The sequence below is a fragment of the Phaseolus vulgaris genome, chromosome 6, assembly GCF_051622355.1.
Source record: "Phaseolus vulgaris cultivar YP4 chromosome 6, ASM5162235v1, whole genome shotgun sequence".
NCBI lineage: Eukaryota > Viridiplantae > Streptophyta > Magnoliopsida > Fabales > Fabaceae > Phaseolus > Phaseolus vulgaris.
The window spans coordinates 6015502-6042303 of NC_143503.1; the positions used below are offsets into that span (position 1 = coordinate 6015502).

At 34.2% G+C, this 26802-nt stretch overlaps 3 protein-coding genes and 2 pseudogenes across 3 annotated transcripts; 3 read left to right on the forward strand and 2 right to left on the reverse strand.

The window, feature by feature from the left end:
* The first annotated feature begins 716 nt into the window (after positions 1 to 716).
* Positions 717 to 2779, forward strand: LOC150026287 (uncharacterized; annotated as a pseudogene).
* A 146-nt stretch (positions 2780 to 2925) lies between these two features.
* LOC150026288 (uncharacterized) lies at positions 2926 to 5931 on the forward strand (annotated as a pseudogene).
* A 6637-nt stretch (positions 5932 to 12568) lies between these two features.
* Positions 12569 to 14326, forward strand: LOC137830930 (Lung seven transmembrane receptor family protein). Its single transcript, XM_068638344.2, has one exon. The coding sequence runs from the start codon at positions 12734 to 12736 to the stop codon at positions 14051 to 14053; it is 1320 nt and encodes a 439-aa protein (XP_068494445.2). The 5' UTR covers positions 12569 to 12733; the 3' UTR covers positions 14054 to 14326.
* A 6640-nt stretch (positions 14327 to 20966) lies between these two features.
* On the reverse strand, positions 20967 to 21527 carry LOC150026289 (uncharacterized). The gene has a single exon (XM_090303796.1). It carries the CDS (start codon positions 21525 to 21527, stop codon positions 20967 to 20969), a length of 561 nt encoding a protein of 186 aa, XP_090159922.1.
* Positions 21528 to 24619: 3092 nt separating this feature from the next.
* On the reverse strand, positions 24620 to 26549 carry PRPL11 (plastid ribosomal protein l11). The gene is made up of 4 exons (XM_068638343.2): positions 26190 to 26549; positions 25944 to 26116; positions 25805 to 25868; positions 24620 to 25002 (listed from the first exon to the last, which is right to left on the reverse strand). The coding sequence occupies exons 1-4, from the start codon at positions 26410 to 26412 to the stop codon at positions 24794 to 24796; spliced, it is 669 nt and encodes a 222-aa protein (XP_068494444.1). The 5' UTR covers positions 26413 to 26549; the 3' UTR covers positions 24620 to 24793.
* Positions 26550 to 26802: the final 253 nt, after the last annotated feature.

A 26802-nucleotide genomic window follows, 5' to 3' on the forward strand; every position in this document is an offset into this window, starting at 1 on the left:
TTAAATAATTTTTCTAATGTTTATTATTTTTTTACATTTTAATACATTACACAACAAAATTGAAAATATAAATACAAAAGATGAAGAGTAGAATGACAAAACCAAACTTGAAGCTAAATATTGCAAACATAAAACGAAGAATGAGAAAGGAGATTGAAATCAATTCGACATTTGGCTCGATCAATCAATAATGCAGTTATCAAAGATGTTATATATACATTTAACTTTTCACAATTATTACTTTTAAATTTTTTTTATATAGTTTTATTTATTCCTTCATTTAACTTGACATTTGAAGGATCTAACAATAACATATCCCAATATTGTTTTAGGAAGGAGATTAACATCTATTCGACATTTGGCTCGATCAATAAATAATGCAGGTAACAAAAATATTACATAACAAAGCAAATATTATTTTGTAATAATTTTTTTAATATATAATTTTATTCATTCATTCATTTAACTTGATATTTGAAGGATCTAACGATAACGAAGCAACGTCAAGTAACACACATGTTACTCAACCTGGTTAGTACACTTTTATGCATAAGATGTCAATGTTCAAAAAATATTTTAAAAAACAACTGTCTATTTACTCAACCTGGTTAGTACACTTTTATGCATAAGATGTCAATGTTCAAAAAATATTTTAAAAAACAACTGTCTATACGAAGAAAAACTAATATAGAGAAAGGAGAAACAATACTATTCGTATGACAAATATTGATTCAGGAAAGAGATTGACATCTATTCGACATTTGGCTCGATCAATAAATAATGCAGGTAACAAAAATATTATATAACTTGATTATGTATGTAGTTTTATTCACTCATTCATTTAACTTGATATTTGAAGGATCTAATGTTAACGAAGCAACACCAAGTAACACACATGTTACTGAACCTGGTTAGTACACTTTTATGCATAAGATGTCAATTTCCAAAAAATCTTTTAAAGGACAAATGGAATATCTATACGAAGAAAAATTTATAGAGAAAGGAGAAACAATATTATCCACATTACAATTTCTGGTTTCAGGAAGGACATTGTCATCTATTCGACATTTGGCTCGGTCATTAAATAATGCAGGTAACACATATTATTGCTTTAATTTTTTCTATATAATTTTATTCATTTATTTAGCTTGACATGTTATACTTTTACCCCACATAACTTTCAAGGATCAAATGATAATGAAGCGGGACCAAGTAACACAGATGTCATTGACATTGAACATGGTTAGTATACTTTTATTGCAATATATATGTGATAAAAGTTCAATGAAATACTTTACTTTTTTGATAAATTATTATACATGTAAAAATGCAACATAGATTTCGACGAACGCATAACTGTGCTTGAAATTTTAGAAATACTATTGCGATGGTAATGTTTTAATTGTCTACTCTGTCTACATGTGCACATTCATTTATTTAACTTGACAGCTTATACTTTTACACCACATAACTTTCAAGGATCAAATGATAATGAAGCAGGACCAAGTAAAACAAATTTCATTCACATTGAACATGGTTAGTATACTTTTATCACAATATTTACGTGATGGAAGTTCAATGAAATACTTAACTTTATTGACAACTTATTATACATGTAGGAATGCAATATAGATTTCGACGGACGCATAACTCAGCTCGAAATTTTAGAAATACTATGGTGATGGTAATGTTTCAATTGTCTACTCCGACTACATGTGCACATTGTCATGCACGATTATTTTACCATGAATCACGTGATATGTGTTGTTCAGATGGAAAAGTCATACTTCCACATGTTACTGCTCCGGATGAGTTGATTCAAATATTTTCTGGTTCTTCTTCTGAAAGTAGACATTTTAGAAAACATATTAGAAGTTACAACCATGTTCTTTCATTCACTTCACTTGGTGTTCACATGGATGAAAATATAGTTGCAACTGGTCGTGGTATATATAGTTTCCGTGCTCAAGGTGCAAAGTATCACAGGATTGGAGGGATTTTTCCAAATGAGGCTTCCAGACCACGTTTTTTGCAATTGTACATTTATGACACTGCACATGAATTACAAAATAGGATGTTGGAAACTCCTCATCTTCATCAAACCATTGTTAATAAGTTGTAACAAATAATACATCAGTGCAATCCATTTGTGCATGTATTTAGACAACTTGCTCAAGAACAAAATATTCATGAATGTACTTTACTCATTAAAGAGCGTCCTGCCAATCAACCACAATATAATCTTCCAACTGCATCTCAAGTGGCAACAATTATTGTTATTGGGGACACAGAATCAATGGCACGTGGACGAGACATTAAAGTTGTAAGTTATGATGGGAACTTAATAAACATTCAATAAATTGTGGGATATTATGACCCTTTACAATATCCACTATTATTTCCTTTTGGAACATATGGTTGGGATTTCAACACAAAAAATCATAATGGCCAAAGTATCTCATGCCGAGAATATTATAGCTACATGGTTCAGGTAACTTCCAACACAATTATATATATCATTTCCAACAATATACTTATCAATGTTGTGTCATAAAATTAATACACATACATGATTACTTCAATGTAGATTCGACCCAATGATCAATCTACAATATTACAAGTGGGACGACTTTTACAACAATATGTTGTAGACAACTATGTCAAGATTTAAGCAGGAAGGTTACGATGGATTCGAAATCATCAAAATAATATTCGTGCTGAAGTGTATCAAGGTTTGCAAGATGCTTTGCACGAAGGACAAACTCACACAGGTACATAATATTTGTAACATACTACATCTATTACATATAAATATATCAAAACTCATAGTGTTTTTTTATTCAAGGAAATGTTGGACAGAGGACAATATTACCATCATCATTTATTGGTAGTCGTTGAGACTTGACCCAACGATATGAAGATGGCATGGCAATTGTTGCTCATGATGGTAAACCTGATATTTTCCTTACAATGAGATGCAATCCTTCTTGGAGTGAAATTTCATTAGAACTTAAAAATTTTCAAACTCCACAAGATCGTCCTGACTTGCTCACAAGAATATTTCGTGCAAAATTTGAACAATTGAAGGAAGATGTGATCGATAAAGGAGTTCTTGGAAAAGTTAAAAGTTACATGTATGTGACTGAATTCCAAAAACGTGGACTACCCCATGTGCATATGTTACTTATCTTACACGATAATGATAAATTACGTGATCCAGAAGATTATGATAGCATTGTTAGAGCAGAGATACCAAAAAGTGAAGAAGAACCACAGTTGCACGAAGCTGTACTAAAACACATGATACACGGGCCTTGCGGAACTCTTAATCCAATATCACCATGTATGAAGCACAATCAATGCAAGAAAAAATATCCTAAAGAGTTCTTGGAAGAAACATGTCAAGGTACTGATTCATATCCACAATACAAAAGACGTTTCAATGCACCGGTATCTATAAATAGAAATACGACTGTTGACAATAGATGGGTGGTTCCTTATAACCCTTGGTTGTTACTAAAATATGATTGTCATATAAATGTTGAGGTGTGCAGTAGCATTAAAAGTATTAAATATTTATACAAGTATGTGTACAAAGGTCCAGATCGAGTAGCAATGGAGGTTCGTAGAGGATCAATTGTAGATGAAGTCCAACAATATATTGATGCTAGATGGATTTGCGCTCCGGAGGCTTTATGGAAAATATTTAGATTTACACTTTATAGAATGAATCCAAGTGTAGAAAGATTACAAATTCATTTACCAAATCGTCATCAGGTACGCTTCTATAAGCATCAGAACATAAGTGATGTATTAAATGATGACAATGTCTCCAAAACCATGCTCACGCAATTCTTTGCACTAAATTGTCGAGATCCACATCCTAGAAGTTATTTGTATAGAGAAATTTCACAACATTATTGTTGGCATAACAAACAAAAGGAATGGTACTCAAGAAGGTCAAGGAAGAAAGTTATTGGTCGAATTTATACTGTATCTCCTTCAGAAGGAGAAAAATTCTTCTTGCGAAATTTTGTTATCCCATATAAGAGGGCCAACCAGTTGGGAATACCTATTATCACCGAATCAAACATATTGCCCACATTTAAAAAAGCAGCTGAAAAATGGGGATTTTTAGAAAGCGATAATAGCATTCATGAATGCTTAGTCGAAGCATCAAGTTTACAGATGCCTTATGCTTTAAGGAGGTTGTTTGTGACCATATTAATTTTTTGTAAACCAACTGATGTTGGAAGTCTCTGGAATGAGTTTTATATCTTTATGGCAGAAGATTATACTTTAAGAAGCACTTCTATGGGCATCAACCTTAATATGCTATTAAGGGATTTGAATGAACTTCTTATTCAACATGGTAAAACAATCAATGATTTTGATTTACCAGCATTAACATTGGATGCATTTGAAAATACTTTAGTAACAAGAATTATACAAGAAGAGTTATCAATACAAATACCTAATGAAGATGTTGACAATGTACAGAGATTGAATACTGATCAGTTGATCGCTTTCAATACCATTTTAGATGTAATTCATCGTAAGCAAAGTCAAGTATTTTTTGTAGATGGACCAGGAGGAACCGGTAAAACATTCCTTTACCGTACATTAATTGCATATTATAAAAGTAAAGGAAAAATTATTTTAGCTACAGCCTCCTCTGGTATAGCTGCAACATTATTACCTGGTGGTCGAACTGCACATTCTCGATTTAAGATACCTATTAATGTAGAAGTTGGTTCCTTTTGTTCAATAAGCAAACAATCTAATCTTGCAAAGCTACTAAGAGAAACAACCGCAATTATTTGGGATGAAGCACCAATGACTAATAGATATGCTTTAGAGGCATTAGATAGATCATTAAAGGACATTCTAGATTGTGATGCTCCATTTGGGGGGAAAGTGATGATATTAGGAGGAGATTTTCGCCAGGTACTACCAGTTGTTCAAAAGGGTACAAAGGCACAAATGATTTCTGCATGTATTGTTAAGTCTCCTTTATGGAGTAACACAAAGGTATTGCATTTACAACAAAACATGCGATCATTGCAAGATCACAATTTTGCATAATACCTCATGCGCATTGGAGATGGGATTGAACCTACAATTCTTGATGATATGGTGAAAATACCCCATGAACTAGCAATACCATGGGAAGGAGAAAGTTCAATACAAAAACTTATACAAGAAACATTTCCCCAATTGCAATTTCATACATGGGATGCATCTTATATGGTTCAGAGAGCCATATTGACTCCAAAATATGAAGATGTTGAAATACTCAATAACATGATTATCGATCATTTTCCAGGAGAACAACATAATTTATTGTCATTTGATGAAGTTGAAGGAGACACACATAGTCTATACCAACAAGAGTACTTGCACTCCATTGCTCCAGGTGGCTTGCCACCTCATATTTTAAAGCTTAAAAAAGGTGCACCATTAATGTTGTTGCGAAACATAGACCCTAAATCTGGGTTATGTAATGGGACGAGATTATTGTGTCGTGGGTTCTACATGAACATGTTGGATGTTGAAATCTTGACAGGTCAACATGCTGGAAAAAGATCTTTCTTATCAAGAATTAAACATAAAACAACAGAAAGTGCAAGTCTCCCATTTGTGCTTATTAGGAAACAATTTCCTGTGAAATTAAGTTTTGCCATTACTATAAATAAATCACAGGGACAAACTATACCTAATGTTGGAATTTACCTTCCACGACACGTTTTTAGTCATGGTCAATTATATGTTGCACTATCAAGAGGTGTTTCTCAAGCTTCAACAAAAATTCTTATTAAAGAAGGACACCTTAAGGGAGAAGATGGAAATTTTACAAAAAATGTTGTTTATAAAGATATTTTGTTATCACAAAACCAGGTATTGTTCGTTTTATTTATGTGTGACACATAAAGATAAGTATAGGTTATTGTTCTACTTACACTATTTCTTATATATATATATATATATCAAAGGTAACATAATATACAAGAAACCCTTACACTTGAATGAAGATAACAGAACTGGGCATTCACACATTTATCTACACAAACAGGTAATTATCAATATATGTATATTTTATATATATGTGTGTGTATTTTACAATTTATTCATAATTGACATTCTTTCGTAGGAAACAAAATATGTAAAGACGAGAACAATTATAAGGATGATCAATCATTCGCATTGGTTAAGCCAATTGACATCAAGGTATAATGATTTTACATAATGATGATCATAATGTCATTTTTTTATTCATAATGTATTATAAATTTATATTGTTAATATATGTGTGTGAATAATAACATTTTTTTATTTATTTTAATATTAGTTTAAATAATAATGATTAAAAATTTAAGTATCAATAATTGTATGATGATTAGAAACTACAAAATTAGTTTCTAATTTTTATTACTTTTAAAGACCAAAATTTAGTTTCTAAAATAGATTAAAAGTGACTAAAAAAATGGTTTCTAATTACATTAGAGACTAAAAAAATGGTTTCTATAAAAAAAAATATTTTTATTATTAGCTACCAAAAATATAGTATCTAATTATATTATAATTTTTATTAATAATAGATACCATTTTAGTAACCAATAATTTTTAGTTTATAAAATGGTATCTAAATTAGTTACTATAGAAACTATTTTTTTTTTGTTTCTAAATTAATTGTCATTCAATCATTATTCAATCATTTTCTTGTAGTGTACAACTTGAAAAAAACACATATTATTAGAAGGTTCATAAAACCCTAAACATATATGTATATTATTAGTTTGTTTAGAGTTTTCTATCATCAAAACTCTCTTAGAAAGCTATATAGGGATTAAACCATCTAAGGTATCAACAATTTCTCGTTTTTTTTATAATGACAAAAGCTTAACATATATTGATAAAGCGATAAGCAAGTAGACATATGTATCAGAGATGGTACAAAACTTGAATAAGTCGAATGCTCATATTATATGTGCCTCATAAAATAATGTAATAATAGAAATGTCTAAGCACACATTAAAAAAGGAACAAGTAAGACAGTTTTATAAAAAAAAAAAAGATTTTTAACTTCTGCCCCTTTTTTGGCAACATCAAAAAAGGTAAAAGAGTAACACATCATGGTTGTAGTGGTAGAGACAAGGGTAGTGGTGGCGGATTAGGTTGGCTTTGAATGTTGTTTCACTAAGCGTTTGTTTGGATCAGGGGGCACTGTTCCAGTAGACGGAAATAAGGTGCACCCCTTGTTTGGATCAGCTGATTAATGAGAGTGGGGGCGGGGGAGTAGATGGTTGCAAGGTGAAGGTTCCTTCTCACAAGTGCACAGAAAGATGAGGAAGGAGAAAGAAAACCACTTAGGAATGTGGTAATGACGCATGTGCCCTCATTTCTTTTATAAAATTTCCTATGAATTAATCATACACTGTACATCTATTTTTTTTTATCTATTTTTTCCTTATTAATCCGAATTAATAAAATACATGATTTAAAATTTTAGGCTTTATAATAATATAATATAATAATAAAATAAATAATAATATTATAAATATTTATATATTTATAACAGTAATTTTTTTTATTAATATTAATAATATAAATGTTTAAATATTAAAATAAAAATAATATGTAAAATTAATTTATAAAATTAATTTATAAAATAATAATATTAATTAAATAAATTTTTAAAATAATGATAATAAATATAAATTAAATAAATTAATAATAATTAAATAAATGTATTAAATAATAATATTATTAATAATTATTATTTTATTATTTTATTTATAATTAGAATTTTACATTATTTTAATTAACTAAAATGTTCACAAAATTATTTTTTTTATACACAAGGATAAATTTGTAATCTTACAATTTATATCATTAAAAATAATTAAAATATCCTTACAACCATCACATCATTCACCAATTTCAATAAACTTTCCTCACACATCCACTCTAACATACCCCAATCCAAACAACCTTAACTTTCTTCACACTTCCACTCCCCCACACCCTTAACTTTCCATTCCCCCACACCCTCTAATCCAAACAAAGCCTAAAGCTTTTAATATAACTCTTGTTTCTTCATCTTCCTTAGCTTGGGCTTAGGCTTCTACTAAGGCTTTGGCTTCTTCTTGTCTAATCAAGAGATTTGCCTTTATCTTCTTCTTCAACTCTACTTGTATAATAAATGATTAGAAAAATAGTAAAAAGAGTTGGCTAATTCCCAAGTCCATTCACCATGAATTCCTCATTGGTTATCCTAAGATTATCATCCTTCAATTTTCACACAGATGTCGAATTCAATCAAGCAAGCGTAAATCAAATTCAACATAATCTTTTAAGCAAAACAAACATCTACTTATGTATTCAGTATCTCATTTGTCTTCAAGTGTCTACTTGTGAGATGTTTATGACCTCTTGAATTAAGAGAACAAGAGATTGATTAAAACTAAGCGAACTAACCAAGAACTATAATTTAAGAAAGGAAATGAATTCTCAACAAGCATTCATAACCAATTCTTTTGACAGAAACTCGATTTCAAAAAGACCAACAATAAAACAATTATTGCAAAAGATTCATTTGACTAATATATTTGAAGGAAATTTACTATGCTTTTGACACATTTTACCAAGAATTTTTAATTTAAGAATTAGAGAGAATCTTATTGCATAAGATTGAATTGGTTTCGATTATTGCTTCTTCAAAATATAATAGAATCGTCAAACCAATATCTTTCTTTCCCAAAATGGAGCATCCATCGGTAGACGTTTCGGGAAGACCATATAATGGATTTAAACACAAGGAACATCTCGTATTTCCAAAACCAATATTTCCAATCTTCAAAAGTGACATATTCTTCTCCTAGAAATCTTCAACATCTTCGCAAAGGATAATCAAATTCGAATCTTTCTCTTCAGAGCAATTTTTTCAGCATTACACACTCTGGGGAGATTGTCTAATGGGTGTGATAGGTGAAACCGTCTAGTCCTTCTTTAACAAGACTCTCCAATATGTTGTAATTCTTCATCTGCATTATTAATAATAAGGTCCAAAATCTCTACAGATAGTCAAGATCAAGATGAGAGAAAAATGTATCTGAAAATCATATTTATGTAATATTCTAATTATGGTCCAATTTTATCCAATTATGCAAATCTTATCTAAAACAATGAATTTTACTCTCAATTACAATTTAAGTAAGTTATGTTAGACGCTCAAAGAGTGAATAAAATTGTACTCATTAAGAGTATCTAGAAATGTTGTATGCAAATCATAAGAACCAATCACCCATACTCCATTAGGAATTTTGATAAACTTTTTTTCATAATTCAAAATCTGATTTTGAAGATAGAACATTGCCACATCACTGGGTGCGTACTATTTGGTGGATCTAAAAAAGAACATGTCTTCCATACAAATATAGACGCTCTTTATGTGAGACACCTTGGAAGATTAAGCTATTTGGGAGTCTCTGAATATTTCTCTTGCCATGCTTGAACAACTTGTGCTTCTGTGAGAGTCCTTCTAAAGCCTTCTTTCTCAGAAAAGATATAACTCCAAATATAAGTGTACCTATATAGGCAAAAAGGGCCTAGATAGTACCTAAGACTGGGCGTACAATTGCTGACATCGCGGTGATTCTCTGGTTCCTTCCTTTAAGTCTCATTCCACAAATGTTGATGCTCAGTCGAGGGTGACCTGAAAAAGGTACTCCAATGATCAAGTAAGTACTCAGTGTAAAGAGTGTATGTTGGTAATTGATAAAAGCATACCTTACTACTCCGTAAAGGGTTTTATATATAGTGTTGATTATGGGCCTTGCCATGATGGGCCAGATATTAGTTATTGACCGATATGGATCGTGATCCTTGATTAATAGGGAGGTATATTGGTATATATCTGGAGAATATTTGTAACGTCTTCTAATTAATCAATATTTTAGCTGATTTGTCAGAGATATTTCCTGCATATTTCGGGACATGAATGTGACTCATTAAGTGTTCTTGTAACTTTCGTTACTATCATTTATTGCGTGTCTTGAGACGTTCTTTGACTCGGTCGGTCACCGAGGTCAAAACTGGCTCATCCGGTACCGACAGGTACAATAAGGTTTTAGGTCACTATCCACTACAAGAAAATCATCAAATAGAAACCAATTTTTAGAGACCAAATTGCAATAGTAACTAAATTAGAGACCATTTTATAAACTTAAAAAAAATTGGTTTCTAAATTAGTTTCTATTATTGTTAAATAGTTTCTAAATTGGTATCTAATTAGCTACCAAGGTTTTAATTACCAATTATTTAGATTCTAAATTTGGTAGCAAAAACCTTGGTTGCTAATTAGATACCAATTTAGAAATCATTTAACAATAATAGAAACTAATTTAGAAACCAAAAATTTATTTAGTCCATAAAATGATATATAATTTAGTCACTATAGCAACTAATTATTTTTGGTTTATAAAATTGGTTTTTATTTCATGATTTTCTTGGGGTTTTTGACCATGATGGGGTATTTTTTTTGCTTTTTACTAAAATGGGGTCCGTTTTAAAAAAATTACAAATTTAGGCAAGTCGTGTCAATTCGGCACGACTTCATATGCACAAATCGTCCCAATTTGACACGACTCTGCCATGTCATACTGAAGTCGTGCCAACTTGGCACAACTTTTGCCATGTCATACTGAAGTCGTGCCAACTTGGCACGACTTCTGCCACGTCATAATTTTTTTTAATTTTATTGTTTATATATTGGGTAGTAAGTTATGTAATGTTAAAAATTAATTTGATACATAATTTTCTAAGAGTGTTAGTTTTAAGGAACAAAAAATTGGATAATCATGTATGGATCATGTTTGAATTGAATGAATAAATACATAGATAAAGAAAATGAGGAAATTAATAATCAAACTTGAATTGAATTTTGTTATTAAACTTGTATGTGTTGACAATTGCTTCAATTGTGACCTTCCGTTCTACAATATGAACATTTTTATGACATATTTGGAATTGAATCATCCATTTCGTTACGAATGTGTTGAGTGCTAGGTCTTCCTGATTGATGTCGACGCATGATGGGGTCAGGTAAGAAATTTGGTCCCGTGTAACTAGACCAATAATCCTGATTTCGAATTGGATTAAATTGGACCTTATAAGCCTTTAAAATATTGTGCAGACTGTATACTGGGGCCACAAATGTCGTTACCTGTAAATGACAAAATGAGCAAACAACAATTACATGTGAACAAGGCAGATGTAAAGCTTGAAATTCCCCACAATCACACCACCATTCATTTAATTTAACTGTGTATGTCATTGGGTAGCGTCGATGTTCGATAGTCAGCATATCTTCTACGTCAAAGACTGAATTTTCTCTGTCATATCTTTGCACATGAAACATAGCAGATTGTGCTTCATTCTTTCATAACAAATTAATTTTTAACATTACATAACTTACTACCCAATATAAACAATAATTTTTTTTTTTTAAAAAAAAAAAATTATGACGTGGCAGAAGTCGTGTCAACTTGGCACGACTTTAGTATGACATGAGAGAGTCGTGTCTAATTGGGACGATTTGTGCATATGAAGTCGTGCCGAATTGACACGACTTGCCAAAATTTGTAATTTTTTTTAAACGAATCCTATTTTGATAAAAAACAAAAAAAATAATCCCATGATGGTCAAAATCCCCATTTTTTTGTAGTGATCATATCTCGTGAGTTAAATAGTGATTATCACAAAATGTTCTTCTATTGCCTGAGGAATTGTTGCAAAAAGATCTGGTCGATTCCTTGGATTATGTCCCTCCAAGGAAAAAACAAGGAGTGTTGGGTGCTAGAGGTTTAAACTTTTGGAAAGATGTCCAAATCCTTACAAGCTTGTTAGTTGCTATGCGAGCCTATCTCCACAACTCTCACTTCACGTTAATGTTACTTACCACAATCTTTCTTTACATCGACAATGTCTTTTGTAACCGCTTTTTGATCCATTTATTTAATAACTACTTGGTCGATTCTTTTATTTGAATTCCTCTTGAACCAATCTTTTTGTAAGATGATTGAGTTTTTTTTTTTAATATACCCCAGTACAGGTTTCTTTAATTTATTTATCTCAAATTTCAATATCTCAATATATATCGTGCCTTTCATATTTTCTCAAATTTTCACATTGCATACTTCATGCCATACTTAAGTCTCAAGATTTTACACGATCATTTTTCATTAATCATAAGTACACTATATTCTCTCTTTTTAAGTCATTGTTGGTTCAACCCACATGATTTTGCATTAATCTTTTTTGGAGAAATAGTCCTAACGAATCATGTGAACTTTTTTGGATGTATTGTTCCACTTATAAATAAAAAATATTATTTGTAATTTTTAATGAAAATATATCTATGTATTTTGAAAATATAAATTTTAATTATATTTGAGAAATAAAAAATTATTATATTGAAAATAGCAGTAATTTAATTATTTGAACATTAAAGTTTTTAAAAATAATGAAAATTGAAATAAGAAAAAGGGTATTAATAGTAAATGGTGCGGGGTGAGAATATGGAGTTGACTGACTAGTTTGGTGTGTTGTTGATTTACATAATCGATTGCATTGGCGACTATTTGACGGTGAAGGGCTGGCTTATGAGCAATAGCAATAGAGATAAGAATTGGCAGATCTGATCTATCTGAAGGTTTCAGGAACGGCGACGGTGATGAAGATGGGGTCTTCACCTTGCTCCTTCTTCCTCTTCCTCCTCCTCTTACTGGGTCTCCTCCCCTCCTCCCTCTCAGAGATCCGCTTCTCCGAGATCCGGGATGACGATCGGCCCATCGTTCCCTTCGACCAGTTTGGCTTCACCCACAGCGGCCGCCTTGAGCTCAACGTTTCCAGACTCTCCCTCTCCAATAACAATTTGGACCTCTCAAAGGTTGGCTTTTTTCTCTGCACCCTTGATTCCTGGCTCCATGTCCTCCAGCAGCTGGAGGATGGTGAGATTCGCTGCGCCCTTCAATCCGATCTCGTCAAGTACGTATACTCCTTCAATTCTCTCGACGGCAAAGACTCTTTCAACACCGACTACACCGAAACCGACGCCGATCAGTACAACCTGGTCTTCGCCAACTGCCACCCGCAGCAGCTCAAAGTCAGCATGGACGTTAAATCCGCCATGTACAATCTGGACGGAACGAGCAACGCCCGCGATTACCTCTCTGCCGGCAGAACCATCCTTCCCAAGGTCTATTTCGTGCTGTCGCTTGTGTATTTCGCCCTTGCTGCTCTTTGGATCAGCGTGCTCTACAAGAAGCGATTGACCGCATTCCGCATCCATTACTTCATGCTTGCCGTGATCATCTTGAAGGCCTTGAATCTCTTGTGTGAGGCCGAGGACAAATCCTACATCAAGCGCACCGGCAGCGCCCACGGCTGGGATATCATCTTCTACATCTTCAGCTTCCTCAAGGGCATTTCTCTTTTCACTCTCATTGTCTTGATTGGCACCGGCTGGTCCTTCCTCAAGCCCTTCCTTCAGGATAAGGAAAAGAAGGTTCTCATGATTGTCATCCCCCTTCAAGTCATCGCCAACATTGCTCAGGTCGTCATTGACGAGAGTGGCCCCTACGGCCACGACTGGGTTACCTGGAAACAGGTCTTCCTCCTCGTCGATGTCGTTTGTTGCTGCGCTGTTCTCTTCCCCATTGTCTGGTCCATCAAGAACCTCCGTGAGGCCGCCAGGACCGACGGCAAGGCCGCTGTTAATTTGATGAAGCTCACCCTCTTCCGCCACTACTACATCGTCGTCATCTGTTACATTTACTTCACCAGGGTTGTGGTTTATGCCTTGGAGACCATAACCTCCTATCGCTATTCTTGGACCAGTGTGGTTGCTGCTGAGTTAGCCACGCTTGCTTTCTACTTCTTCACCGGCTACAAGTTCAAGCCTGAGGCTCACAATCCTTATTTTGTCATCGATGACGAAGAGGAAGAGGCTGCTGCCGAGGCATTGAAGCTTGAAGATGAATTTGAATTGTAATTCTCTCAAAATACAAAAGTATTGAGCTTTTCCCGAGTCAGGTGTTGGACAACTTTGTATGATGCTCAGCAATGCTCAGGTTTCATCTCAACGACCAGTAGGAATTTTCAAGTTACATTTTATGGATATAGTCATTATTCCTAAATCATTGTGCTATATTTTGTGTTCTGGACTCATGCCAGTTTTTTTGAACTAGTGTCATAATATTCTAAACCCTTGTGTAGTGCTATGAACATATATTACGTCTAAGTATTGATACGGATACCTTGCAAACATTTTTTGTCATGATTGCTTTTATTATAATTATCTTCCACGTTCAAACTTCGGTTCCGTTGGAATTTGTTCGATCATAGTACCATTACTCTAAATTTGTTGGAAACATTGCTATTATCACTGGACTTCTGATTTTTCTTGGAGGGATAGGTATAAGTGTCAAATCAACTGCACCCCTGAGCTAATTGTATGTAAGAATCAGGGTTGGGGTTCTGGAATTTTATCCATACAATAGAAAATCTGGTATCCTAGGTTTGTGGTTGCGGAGGGAAATTCTAACGTGAGTTACTTGGGCCCTAGCAGCATCTATTCCTCAACCATGTTCAACACAAAATTGAAGTCTTGTTCTGATGTGAGAAGGAGTGCAGTGACACTGCCAGTCTGTTACAGAAATGGAGGACTGGATCCTCTGGAGAATGTAAGAAGTAGAACTGGGGCTCTTTTTCTTTCATGAGTCTGTTACAAGCGATTGAACATGATTATGGTCACTTTCCTTATTACCTTGATTCTAACTAGTTCTAAGGCTAGTTGAAAGACTTTCATTATAATGCACTTTCTCTTTTTTAAATTAGTACTATGCAATCTTTGCAAATTAGGTAGTATGTTTTGCTTTGTTACATTAAAATTTGGTGGTGAGCAAGAAAAACTATAAGGTCGTCTACTCTTTCTTCTTACATATTAGCATTGTTAGTGAGAAGACATTGGACGTTGTAGTTTCGATTTCACAAGTAATGTTATGATATCTAGAAAATTCATATTATCTGGGTTGTATCTTTGGAGCATTGTAGAATATCTTAGAGATAATCTCTTACAAGTGATTTCCATATTTCATTATATTTCTTGAGTGGTTCCTTAATTGATTTGTAATTGGTGATTTCTATTTACGAAGAAGACACAGATACAAACAGTAACCCATGTCATGACATGGACAATGTCCAATTATAGTCCAATGTGCACAGCATGTACTTGTCAAATGAAATTTACTACGAGCGAGGTAATAAAAGTTTAAATTGCGAATTAGGATTTATGAATTCATCTTCCCTAAACAAATTGCTAAGTTTTGCATTGGTTATGAGTCCCACAAAATTATTTAGAAATAGGTTTTATTTTACAGCAGAATATGAAAGATAGGAAAAATTCCCAACGTTGGAAGGATAAGACAAATATGAAGAGTCATTGGAGAAATATCAGCATTTTGTGTTCTTTCAATATGTTTGTTTTATCTTCTATCATATTTAAGCTTTGGATGATGAGGCCAGATTTGGGTGTCTGCTGAATTGCTAGGCCGTTTCTTGTGTGTCTGAGTTTGGCAAGTTTTTTTATTTGGATAATAGTTTATCAATGTACTCTGAATGGATGTTGAAATATAATCCAATTCTTGATATAAAAAGTTACTATGCTGGTGGTGGTCCTCATGTACCAACAAGAAAATTATTCATAGTTGTGTTCCAAAAAAGAGTAGGTGTTGAAGGAGTATCAATCCAATGCTCTGATACAAAATGTAACTATGTGACGGTTCCTTTCCCATCAACACATAATATTTTCCATAATTATGTTCCCAAAAAGAATCTCATTGGCTGTAACTATGTGACGGTTCCTTTCACATCCTATGAAGGAGTATCAATCCATTACTCTGATACAAAATATAACTATTTGGTGATGGTGCATTATGTACGAACAAAGAATATGTTCCCAAAAAGAATCTCATTCGCTGTTAGTTTTATCCTTCTGAACCTTCTATTCCAATTTTATCCTTCTGAACCTTCTATTCCAATTTTATCCTTCTGAACCTTCTACACCAATTTTATCTTTCTGAACCTTCAATACAGTCCTCCCATCACTGTTCCTTTCCGAATCTAACTTCTTTTCACCCGCTTCCTCGTTTTCTTACTTTTATATGGCCAATCTGATGACACCCAGTCTCTTAAGTCTTGGTTTGTGTGGCCTTTTGAGATGTGCTCGGCTGTGTTTTGGGTCTGGTTGGTATTATTATTGGTTTCTGTTAGAGATTATATATCGACTAGAAATGACTAAATTATAGTATATAGATGTAAATCTCATCTTATAAACCGATTTGTGAAGTTGAATTAATCTTAAAGTCTATTTTCTAAGATGGTATAAAAGCGTATCTTAGCAAGGTTTATTGGATCTACTCTCTTATCCACTATCAAGTTGCTATCCTCCCTTAAAAATCTATTTCCATGCTTGAGATATTCAGTCTTCAGCATAAAGGATTGAATTAGGTTTAAAATTATCTTTTCAAGAATTTCTATGCTGCCCGGTCGGTCATAAATGCAGTATGACCTTTGTCTCTTTGTCCCGAATGAAATCAAACACTCAATCCTACCTTTGTCCTTTACCTTGTTTTTTTTTCGAGATGTAGTTTGGCTTCTTAGTCTGTGCATCACCTAATTTTTCCCAAGTTTGAAGCTTAGTAAACTTTTATTAGAGGATAAAGCTTAGAATATCTAAGAAATATGTTATGATATGTTGATCTTATCCTTAGAGCATTTTAGAGTATCTTATATTGATATATTATAAGTGATTTCTGTATTTCCTTAAATTTCTGAATTTGCTTTCTTATTTAATTTGATTAGCATTAGGAGTTTAGAATGACAATAGGCTAGAGTTTTATATTTTGTATCACACCAATTTAGGTAACTGAACGTTATATTTATATGTGTATATATATATATATATATATATATATATATACATACATATATTTATCTTTTTTCCTTCTTCTGCTAAATCTATATAATTTCAAGAAGTAGAACTCCTTGTATAGCTGGTAAGAGTCCAAAGATTTTGATTTGGAATTTTTAGTTGAATTTTAAGTGCATGGGTAGTATTTATCTTGTTGATTAAATCTTTCTTCTATGGCATCTTGGTTCTGTTTTTCTCATCTGATATGGACTATAGACTACTCTGCCTTTGGTTATATTTTAATGTGCAATGTGAATTAAGATTTGCTTGAGCAGCTAGTCTAATATAAAAATTTCTAAGTCGTTTAGCCCCAATTTTTTGGAATCTCATGTACCTCAGTATACATACACAAGGATGCTTGTTCTTTATGAAATGAATGCCAAATAAACATCTGACAGTTTTGTAGTTTGTGGGTCAATGATTATACACATGTCAAGTTTTTGACAGAGATGGTTGTAGCTTGGAAATTATTCTTGCTTATGTGAGGTTAGTAATCCTAGTTGGGCAATATGATACTGCTTGCTCCTGATATTTGTCTTTCATAGTGTGACAATGGATTTGGACTTGATTATTGAAAAACTATCTGATTATGCCCCTTCCGAATAAATGGTAAAACCTATGAAGCTTGGACACCTCATTAAAGATGTGTGTCCTTGTGTCCAACAGGTATCAAATATCACACTCATAAGACGTATCAGCAGAGTATCCAAATTTAAGATGTTTTTTCATCTCTGTCAAGAGATTTTTTCATCTTTGACACAGTTCTGACAATCTCGACACATCATTAATAAGGAGAGACAATAACTTACTCAAAACCTTATTGTGTAACTTTCTACCATAATTATATATATAACTAAAAATATTTAGTTTATTATCTTATTGTGTAAGTTTTTACCATAATTATGGTAAAAAAGGAATAAAATCTATATAATTAAAAATATTTAATTTTATTTATTATTGAGCTAAAGTGTCTTTTTTAATGTTGATGATGAAGAAAAGGTGAAATGCTTTAAATAAATTAGATATGTTTTCACTTTTTTTTATAAGACAACAATATTCAGATAAATTGTGATATCTGATTAACTTTTTTTTAAAATAATTATGAATACATAAATCTTGATTGTTAATTTAAATAATTTAAAATGATTTTAATAAATATGGTTGTACTGTCGCCCTGCATTTTGGAAGTTAAGTGTTGGAATGTGTATACTTTATAGGGTAGAGGTGATGCAGCTTGATCTAGTAATGTAGAACACAGGGAAAGTAGCTCCATTGATGTTTCCTAATATAAACTTGAATAAAATATAATATGTAATGGAGAAATTTAAAAGTTTAATTTTGATTTAATAACGATAGAATGGGATTTCTTTTACCCCATAATAAATATTTTGGTTTTTATTTGAGACGTATTTTTGTTATTTTAAAATGTGTGTGTATGTATATTACATAATCGTGTTGTCTCAGGATATTTTTGAAAAGTTAAAATATATTTTTGTTCTAGAATCTTGTATTGAAAATTTATTTAATCCTTTATCATTCAAAATATTGAGTAGTTAACTAAAATTCTAGTCATTTTGTTCTTCCGTCAATTCAGAATTAAAAGTCTTCACAACTACTCTTTTGTTTATATATATATATATAAACAAGTAACAACTTTTACAATAGTAAAATCTGAGTTGGTTAATGATGTATTGATAAATACTTAGCTGTTAATTATACAGTCAATATTGATTACTAATATATTAATACTTTTTAATTTCATATTACACATTTTTAAATTGTCAGTAAATTAAAAGATCAAAATGAATACTTTAACAAATAAGAAAAACTCAAGTCACATTGGACAACCTTATCTCGTCTCAAACTTTCTAAATTTCGATTCATGAGGAATGTATTAAACCTTGGATACAATAAATTATTTCATCAAGTAATTTATTCTCAAATACTCAAGAAAATTGCATTCAAAGTGCAACCTTTTTATAAGACAGGCCTCCAATAAGAGAAATTCAATACATTAAACGCGAACTTGTGTTCAAAGCACTATCGCATAACTTATGAGCTTTGATAACTCAGTATATTTGATAGTCTTTTATAATCAAAGCAAATTTCTACGACCATTTCTCCACGCCTTTTTAGTTCGTATATTTGCCATAGTTATGTTACTTCTGCATATATTTCTAATCCATTGAAAGAAACTAAGTATAGCTTGGGATCTCATATGTTTTTTTTTGTCAGCAAATAATAAAATAAAAAGATATACAAATAACAAGAGGCCCTCACCTCTAAAGAAAAAAACTTTTTAAACTTCCTACCATACACAAAAAAGTAGAACAACTCTCTACAGCATTTACATCAGCTGCATAACCAGATGAATGTTGCATAAATGGCTGCCAAAAAACACCAGCAAAACCAGGACCAGCATATTGAACCTGCGGCTTTAAAGCACTGCATAGGCTCTGGCCTGGCTAGCCCTGCACCTGCATCAACCTTGGCCCCCTTTTCTTAGCTTTCATAACCATGGTATTGAGCTTATATGACTCCCTTAGCAGTTGCCAAAAACTGCACCGAACATGTATACTTCCTTTTAATCAACAAAGCATGTCTACTCCAAGTGCTTAACTTTACTCCCATTCATGTTGGTTATTATAACAGAACCAAACCAAAATTGAACCAGATTTGAGCAAAAACAAAGCTTGATATTGCCTCATCTAAAGGTCGTGATAGTTCTACAGTATAGGACCTTCAAAAGGTTGCTATAATTGCAAAGTTAAATCTGCTCCAGCTGCAAAGAACATGGTTGCTGCAAAACTATGCAATTATGAGGTTGTCAACAGAATTGTGCATCTAACATCACCGTTCCATGATATGCTTTCCCACCTTAGTACCCAATCTTCTCACAGATTTGGCTCTGTAGAGAAACTCAGCTTTGCACTTCAATTATCTTGCACCCTTGCTTATGAACCCCCTAGTTCCTCAAAAGTATGCTTCAATTGTATTACAATTTTGCTGCATCAATTTTCAACCTGTTTGATTCTTGATTCTTCCAAAGGCATTTAAGCCATCAATATACATAATAACCTGCCCTACTACACTAGGGGCTGCACTAGCTGCGGTGGAGCAAAACCAAGAGAGACCAAAAAACAGGAACTCCAAAGAATTGCTACAGCTCACATGTGTACTTGTTCTTCTGCAGCACCACCAGCAGCAAGAAAAAAGGCTCCAAGCATATGTAACTCCTCAACCTTCTATGCCTCTTAACCAACCAGCATCCCTTAACCAGAGAGACCCTGCAACTTCCAACATGTGCCATCTCAACCAAAACCTTGCACGCAACTCCTATAGATAACCTCAATTGGAGGCCATTTACTCTTGCTTGGACCTCGTGCTCACCAAATGCTCTCCAAAAGTGCTCCTAGTAACCAAAGTTCTTGTAAAAAAACCAGCTTCTTCTATTACTTCAAAGACAGCATCAGGACTAGGAGTAAAAGACCAAAAGAATGCCTTGGCTTTTCCTAGCTCCAAGTACTTCGGAAACCTCCATCCAGCCCTCCAAACCCAAAGTGAATTTACAATTTTGAATCTTCACGCTCCTTAAAAGATAACACCTTTGGTCCACCATATATACTGCACAATGCTACAAATAAAAACACAGCACCTGCATACCAAGATAGCAACACATCTGCTCCTTCACAGCTTCAGGCCCTTCTGCTACTCTTCAAAGCTGTGAAAAAAAAACAGATTGTCCCTGCCTGCATTACCCTGCTTCTGTTCAAACTGTGATAGAAAACAATTTCTCCCTGCCCAGCACTTCCCTCCACCGAACCAGCATCCCAGATGCACTTGATCCAGCAAGGCCTCCCAAAACTTGGACAGCGGACCAATGTGGATGCTTCAAAACCAACAAAACTGCTTTGAATTCTTACATTTCCAGACACTAAAGTAACCACCCAGCATCCAGCTCCCATCTACCACAGGTACCTTCTACGCAACAGGAAGAGAAAATGCACTTAACCATCCTCCACATCAGCAACCTTGCAAGCATTGGCCGGGATTGAGAATCCAAATCTGAGAAAGCAAAACTAAAGGGAGAGGCCCCATGCTTCAACCTTAACCACGCTGATAGTTGAGCTGAATGAAAGATTTCTTCAGCATTGGCTATCCCTTGTTTAAAAACAGCCAAGTTTCCTGATCCCACAACCCAAATATCCTTCCAGACCTGATTCTGTTTAGCAGTAAAATGAGCTAAGTGAAATCTCTCAAAGTGGTTTATTAGGTCCTTGTGCTGGACAAACAAGAAACCTATCCATCTAAGACATAGAGACCAGACACGTTGTGCATAGACACATGTCAGAAAAAGATGTTGGGATGATTCTTCTGCTGCTTTACAGAGCGCACAAAGAGAGGAGTTGACAACCATACCTCTCTGAATGATGTTATCATAAGTTGGAAGCCTTCCAAGTAAAATCCTCCATGCGGTAAATAAAGCTTTGGGCATCGCTTTAGCTTGCCACAAGAGAGTAAAAACATCGTGCGAGTTACCATTGGACTAGTTACACAAAGTCAGATATGCAGATTTCACAGAGAAAACACCGTTGTGATCCCCACTCCATACGATAGCATCCTCGGTTTCCTTACTCAAATTCTTTCCTGTAATGAGATTGAGCAGTTCTCCCTCCATAGAGCTTTCACAATTGAATCTAGGCCTTCTCCACCTTAACCTCCAGTTCCATCCTAAAGCCTCCCAAGAACCTACCTCGCCCACTGTCTTAGCTTGATCCAAGGAGATGGTAAACAACCTGGGAAACAAGGATATAAGCTTGTTGTTGTCCATCTAGGCGTCTTCCCAAAATCTGACTTTATCCCCGGAACCAACTTTCCAAGCAATAGATTTTTGGAACCATCCATCACCTTCTCCCTCACCACATGCCTTAGATAGATCTCTCCACCACCAAGAATGACGGTTACCAGAGTCTTGACTTCTTACTGCACCAGTACAGTACTTGGATACCAAAATCTCTTTCCATTTCCCCTTTTCCTCGCTCATCAGGCTCCATTTCCATTTTGCTAGCAAGGTACAATTAAACATTCTAATATCCTTGACCCCCAAACCCCCTTCCTCCTTTGGTTTACACACATTTTCCCAACGAACCCAAGATATATGTTTGTGATCATTGTCCCAGGCCAAATGAATGTCCTCTGAGTGCTATATATTTTGTCACAAATTGATGTTGGAGCTTTAAAGAAAGAGAGATAAAACAGGGGTATGGAGGTTAAGACCAATTTAATCAAACATACTCTACCCGCTAGTGACAAGCATTTCCCCTTCCAAGCACAGAGTCTAGCTTTAACTTTGTCAACGACTAGTTCCCAAAACTGCACCTTCCTTGAATTGCCAACTACTTGTAACCCTAGGTATTTAAAAGGGATCTGCATAACGCCACAGTTAAGAGTTCTTGCATAGGTCTCTAGAGAATTCCTTTCAACCTTAATACCTGCCAGCTTTGATTAATGAAAGTTAACTTTGAGACCAAAAGCCAGCTCAAAAACCCTGAGAATCGCCTTAATTGTGAAGATATTGGAGTAGGAATCTTCACACATAAACAGAGTGTCATCAACAAACTGTAACATACAACATTCAATCTCAGTTCTCCCCACCTTCACACCTCTTAATAGGTTCTCCTTAATAGCTTTGCGTACTAGACCAGCCAAACCTTCTGCTACAATAAGGAAAAGAAATGGAGCCAAAGGGTCGCCTTGCCTCAACCCCCTAGATGGTCTAAACTCCTCCATCGGACTACTGTTAACCAAAACAGACACTTGCCGACTCCAAACAACCTTTCACCCACTTGATCCATTTGTTGTGGAACCCCATCCTATGTAACATATCCAACAAAAAGCTCCACCTAACCGAGTCATACGCCTTTTCAAAGTCCACCTTCAAACACACTTCACTCCTCCGACTTCTCCGTACCTCCTCAATCACCTCATTGGCCATCAGAACACTTTCTAACATTCTCCTATCTTTCAAAAAAGTTGACTGAACATCATCAATAACTAGAGGCAGAACATCCTTGATACGGCACGACATCGCCTTAGTGATGATCTTATAAAGGGCTCCCACTAAAGAGATTGGTCTGAACTGATCAATCATAATAGGGTCTTTCACTTTAGGAACAAGAACAATGAAGGGCGAATTGCAACCCTTCGGGAAGCTCCCCGATTCTTGAAACAAGTACACAACTTCCATAATGTCCTTCTTTAAGGTCTCCCAATTGCTCTTAATGAAATTGAAATTAAAGTCATTTGGACCCGGGCTCTTAGATTCCTCACACAGCCACACTGCAACCTTTACTTCCACCTCAAGAAAACCATCTACCATACTCAAGCTAATCGCCTCGGGAAGAGACTTGAAGTCCACAGATCCAAGACTAACACCAAGGTCAGGAGTGGCCAATGAACCTTTGCTCAAACACTCGCTTTGCTTCCCTGCAAAAAGTTTCTAGTTCTTGGCACCACTAATTGTCTAATTTGACACCTTTAACTTCATTCCTGATCTTCTCCTCCACCTAATAAGAGAGTGATAAAATTTGGAGTTAGAATTTCCATGCTTAAACCAGTTTGATCTGGCTTTTTGCCTGTATAGAGATTCCAACTTTTTATCTAACAGCCTCGGTTGACTGAATAACTCCATTCTTCTTAACTTTTCACCCTCCACAAGATCTCATATGTTGATAACTCTCATTCCTAAGAGACATTATTTTAAGAATTTTTTACATGACTTATTATAACTGTTTTTTTTTATATTTTTTCTATTAAAACAGTCGTGAATGTTGTTAACTTCATCAATTTTCTTATACCTTACAATAAACTCTCATATTTATATAATGCTTTTAAAGTTGTTTTTTTCAATGTAACTAAAATTTAGTTACTTTTGTTGGTTTCCCGTAACAATAACTAGTAAAACACAATAAGAATGAAATAAAACTCTATTATAATAAAAGGTTCTACATATAAAGAATATCTCAATAAAATGTATTATGTATATATAGAGATAACATAAATTCATCAAGACAATGGAGGCAAATCATCATCTACAAGACTCTAAATCGTGGAAGAACTTTCGCATCATCTTCCTTTATTCTAAAAAAAAATCAATCTGTTTTAATAAAGTGTAGTCTAACATGAATGTATTTAATTCTCATATGGTATATATTTGATGATCCACTAAATATGACATTTTGACTATCGCATTAACATCTCAAACCTCACCACACCCTCTTCACAAGTTCATCCACCTGTGTCATCTATGTTAACTTTGTTCTCTACTACAACCACAAGCAACACCAATTCTTTGCCATTCTAAGTGGCCAATCTCGAAATCAACGTTGAACTCCTCTGTTACTGCAAGACTAACGTGCAAATTGAAAAATAAAATAAAATAAAGTACAATACATAGGCCATGAGTCACAAAAATTATTGTGCACACTCTTATGTGCATCGGTACATGTTAAAATAGTCATACACAGTAGACTGCACCAATTTGAGTTTATACTAATGACTTGTCAACTTTATGATGGCACCCCATAGTGAAAACGCATGCATTTAAATATCATTCATGCAATACCAAATAACTAAAAGAAATGTTTCGTTTGCTGTTTAAATACAAAATAAGTTTACTAAACAATGTCCTGCGTGATTTTGTACAGGCAAAAAAGTTAGGCACAAGGACCGTCATACATTTGGCCAAACCGAAAAACTTTACTACACCAATTCCTTCTGTTTGGGTTCAAGAACTGGAGGATCAACCACAATCCCCATATTTGCCGCAGTGCCAGCTATAATTCTCATAGCTGATTCTATAGTCGAGCAATTCAAGTCCGGCAGCTTTTCAGCAGCAATTGTACGCAATTGATCAATTGTGACCTTTCCTACCTTTTCCCCCTTGGGGTCTTTTGAACCCTTTTCCACTCCTAAATAGCAATTTCAAGTTAGACGGTTTGGAACTTTGAACATTGATTCATTGAAAAACACAATAAGCTTTGAGTGATGCTCTATCAAATCAATAACAGTAACATATCTCTCTTGCATTCTGTTTGTTCAGGTTTATTATAAGTAAAACAAGGACTATTCACTCAAAAAACTGAATTTCAGCCACCCAAGTAAAACAAATTTTGTGCTAGAATGCTATTACAACCATCGACATCTATCTTTGAAGTCAATCATGAGTATATACTGTAAATAAAATTCCACAAATAGAAAGGCAAACGAAGTTTCATAGTCCGTATAGACAGATTTTAACGGCTACACAGAGTTCTCAAACCATTAAAAGCACCTCGTGAGTCCATAGTAGTCAAAGGATGTAGAAATTAACAAAACCTCGGTGTATAATACTCAATTTCAAATATTAGTACGGACGTTTAAGTCAACCAACTGTTTTAACTAGGGTAATATGTTCCAAATCCAATCCAAGGCAATTCAGCAGGAAACTGAATCGGTTTGTAAATCAATAATGTGCCAGGTCACTTAATTTCAAGCAGAGGAAAAGTAAGAAAATTCAGTGTTCCTTAATCACATACGATCTAAGAAACACGATGAAACTTGGTACTGAGAAAGAATAGGGTTGAATTAAGATAATATAGATGATTCCTTCCCAGTCTGTCTTGAAATAAAAGAAAGCATAAACAAATCATTGTGATTGGCAGCAACAGATTATGCTACTGAGGGAAACATAATATCAAACAGTTTAGAGGCAGTGGATGGTTGTGAACATACCAGCGGCTTTAAGAAGTAGAACCGAAGCAGGTGGGGTCTTCAATATGAAAGTAAAGCTTTTATCCTACAGAAGGAAAACACGTGTAAATGGAGATTGGCGACGGGGAAAATGAGAATAAGTTGAGAGCTAAGAACTGACGTCGTAGACTGTGATCTCGACAGGAATGACATAACCGGGCTTATCGGCGGTTCTAGCATTGTAATCCTTGCAGAAAGCCATAATATTGACACCCTTGGATCCAAGAGCAGGGCCAACGGGAGGAGCGGGTGTAGCCTTCCCAGCTTCAAGGGCCAGCTTTATAACTCCAACCACTGCACCACCCAACAGAAAATTAAGCAAAAATTCAGAGGAGCGAGAATGAGGTTAAACAAAAATTAAGCTTACCTTTCTTGGCCTTCCCACCAGGTTTAGGGGGAGCCATGGCAATGACATTGAAGCGCCTTCGAATTGGGAGGGAAGGAGAAGGAGTGGGAAGAGGGGTTTTGTTTCCAGGAAACGGAAGAGAAATTGTTTTGGTGTTTGAGGAGAATTTGACAGAAGTGGAAAAAAATGAAGAAGAAGAAGAAGAACACAAGGAGGGACAGGAGAAGATAAGTGTTGACGCCATTCAATCTTTCCCAACAAGAGTTGAGTTCGGATAAAATGCCTATCCGTAGACACCCCCAATTAACCTGTAAAAACTCTACACAATATATTCTACCTCAACCTCTTCCCATAGACTGCACTTTTTATATTCATATCAGTGGAAATACGTGTCTCAGTATCTCTGTTTATTTATCATAACAAAAAATTAAAAATATAATTTCACTTTTCATTAATTTTTATAAATTGTATTGTATAATAGAAACCGCTTGTAAATTTTCATCACAGTAAAAATTAAAATTTCAAAAAATGTCTAAAGATTTAAAAATTATTATTATAATTATACAATAAAAGCATTTTCAACTTTTATGGATAATCTACTAAAAACTTGGTAAATGATTATTAAGATAAAAGA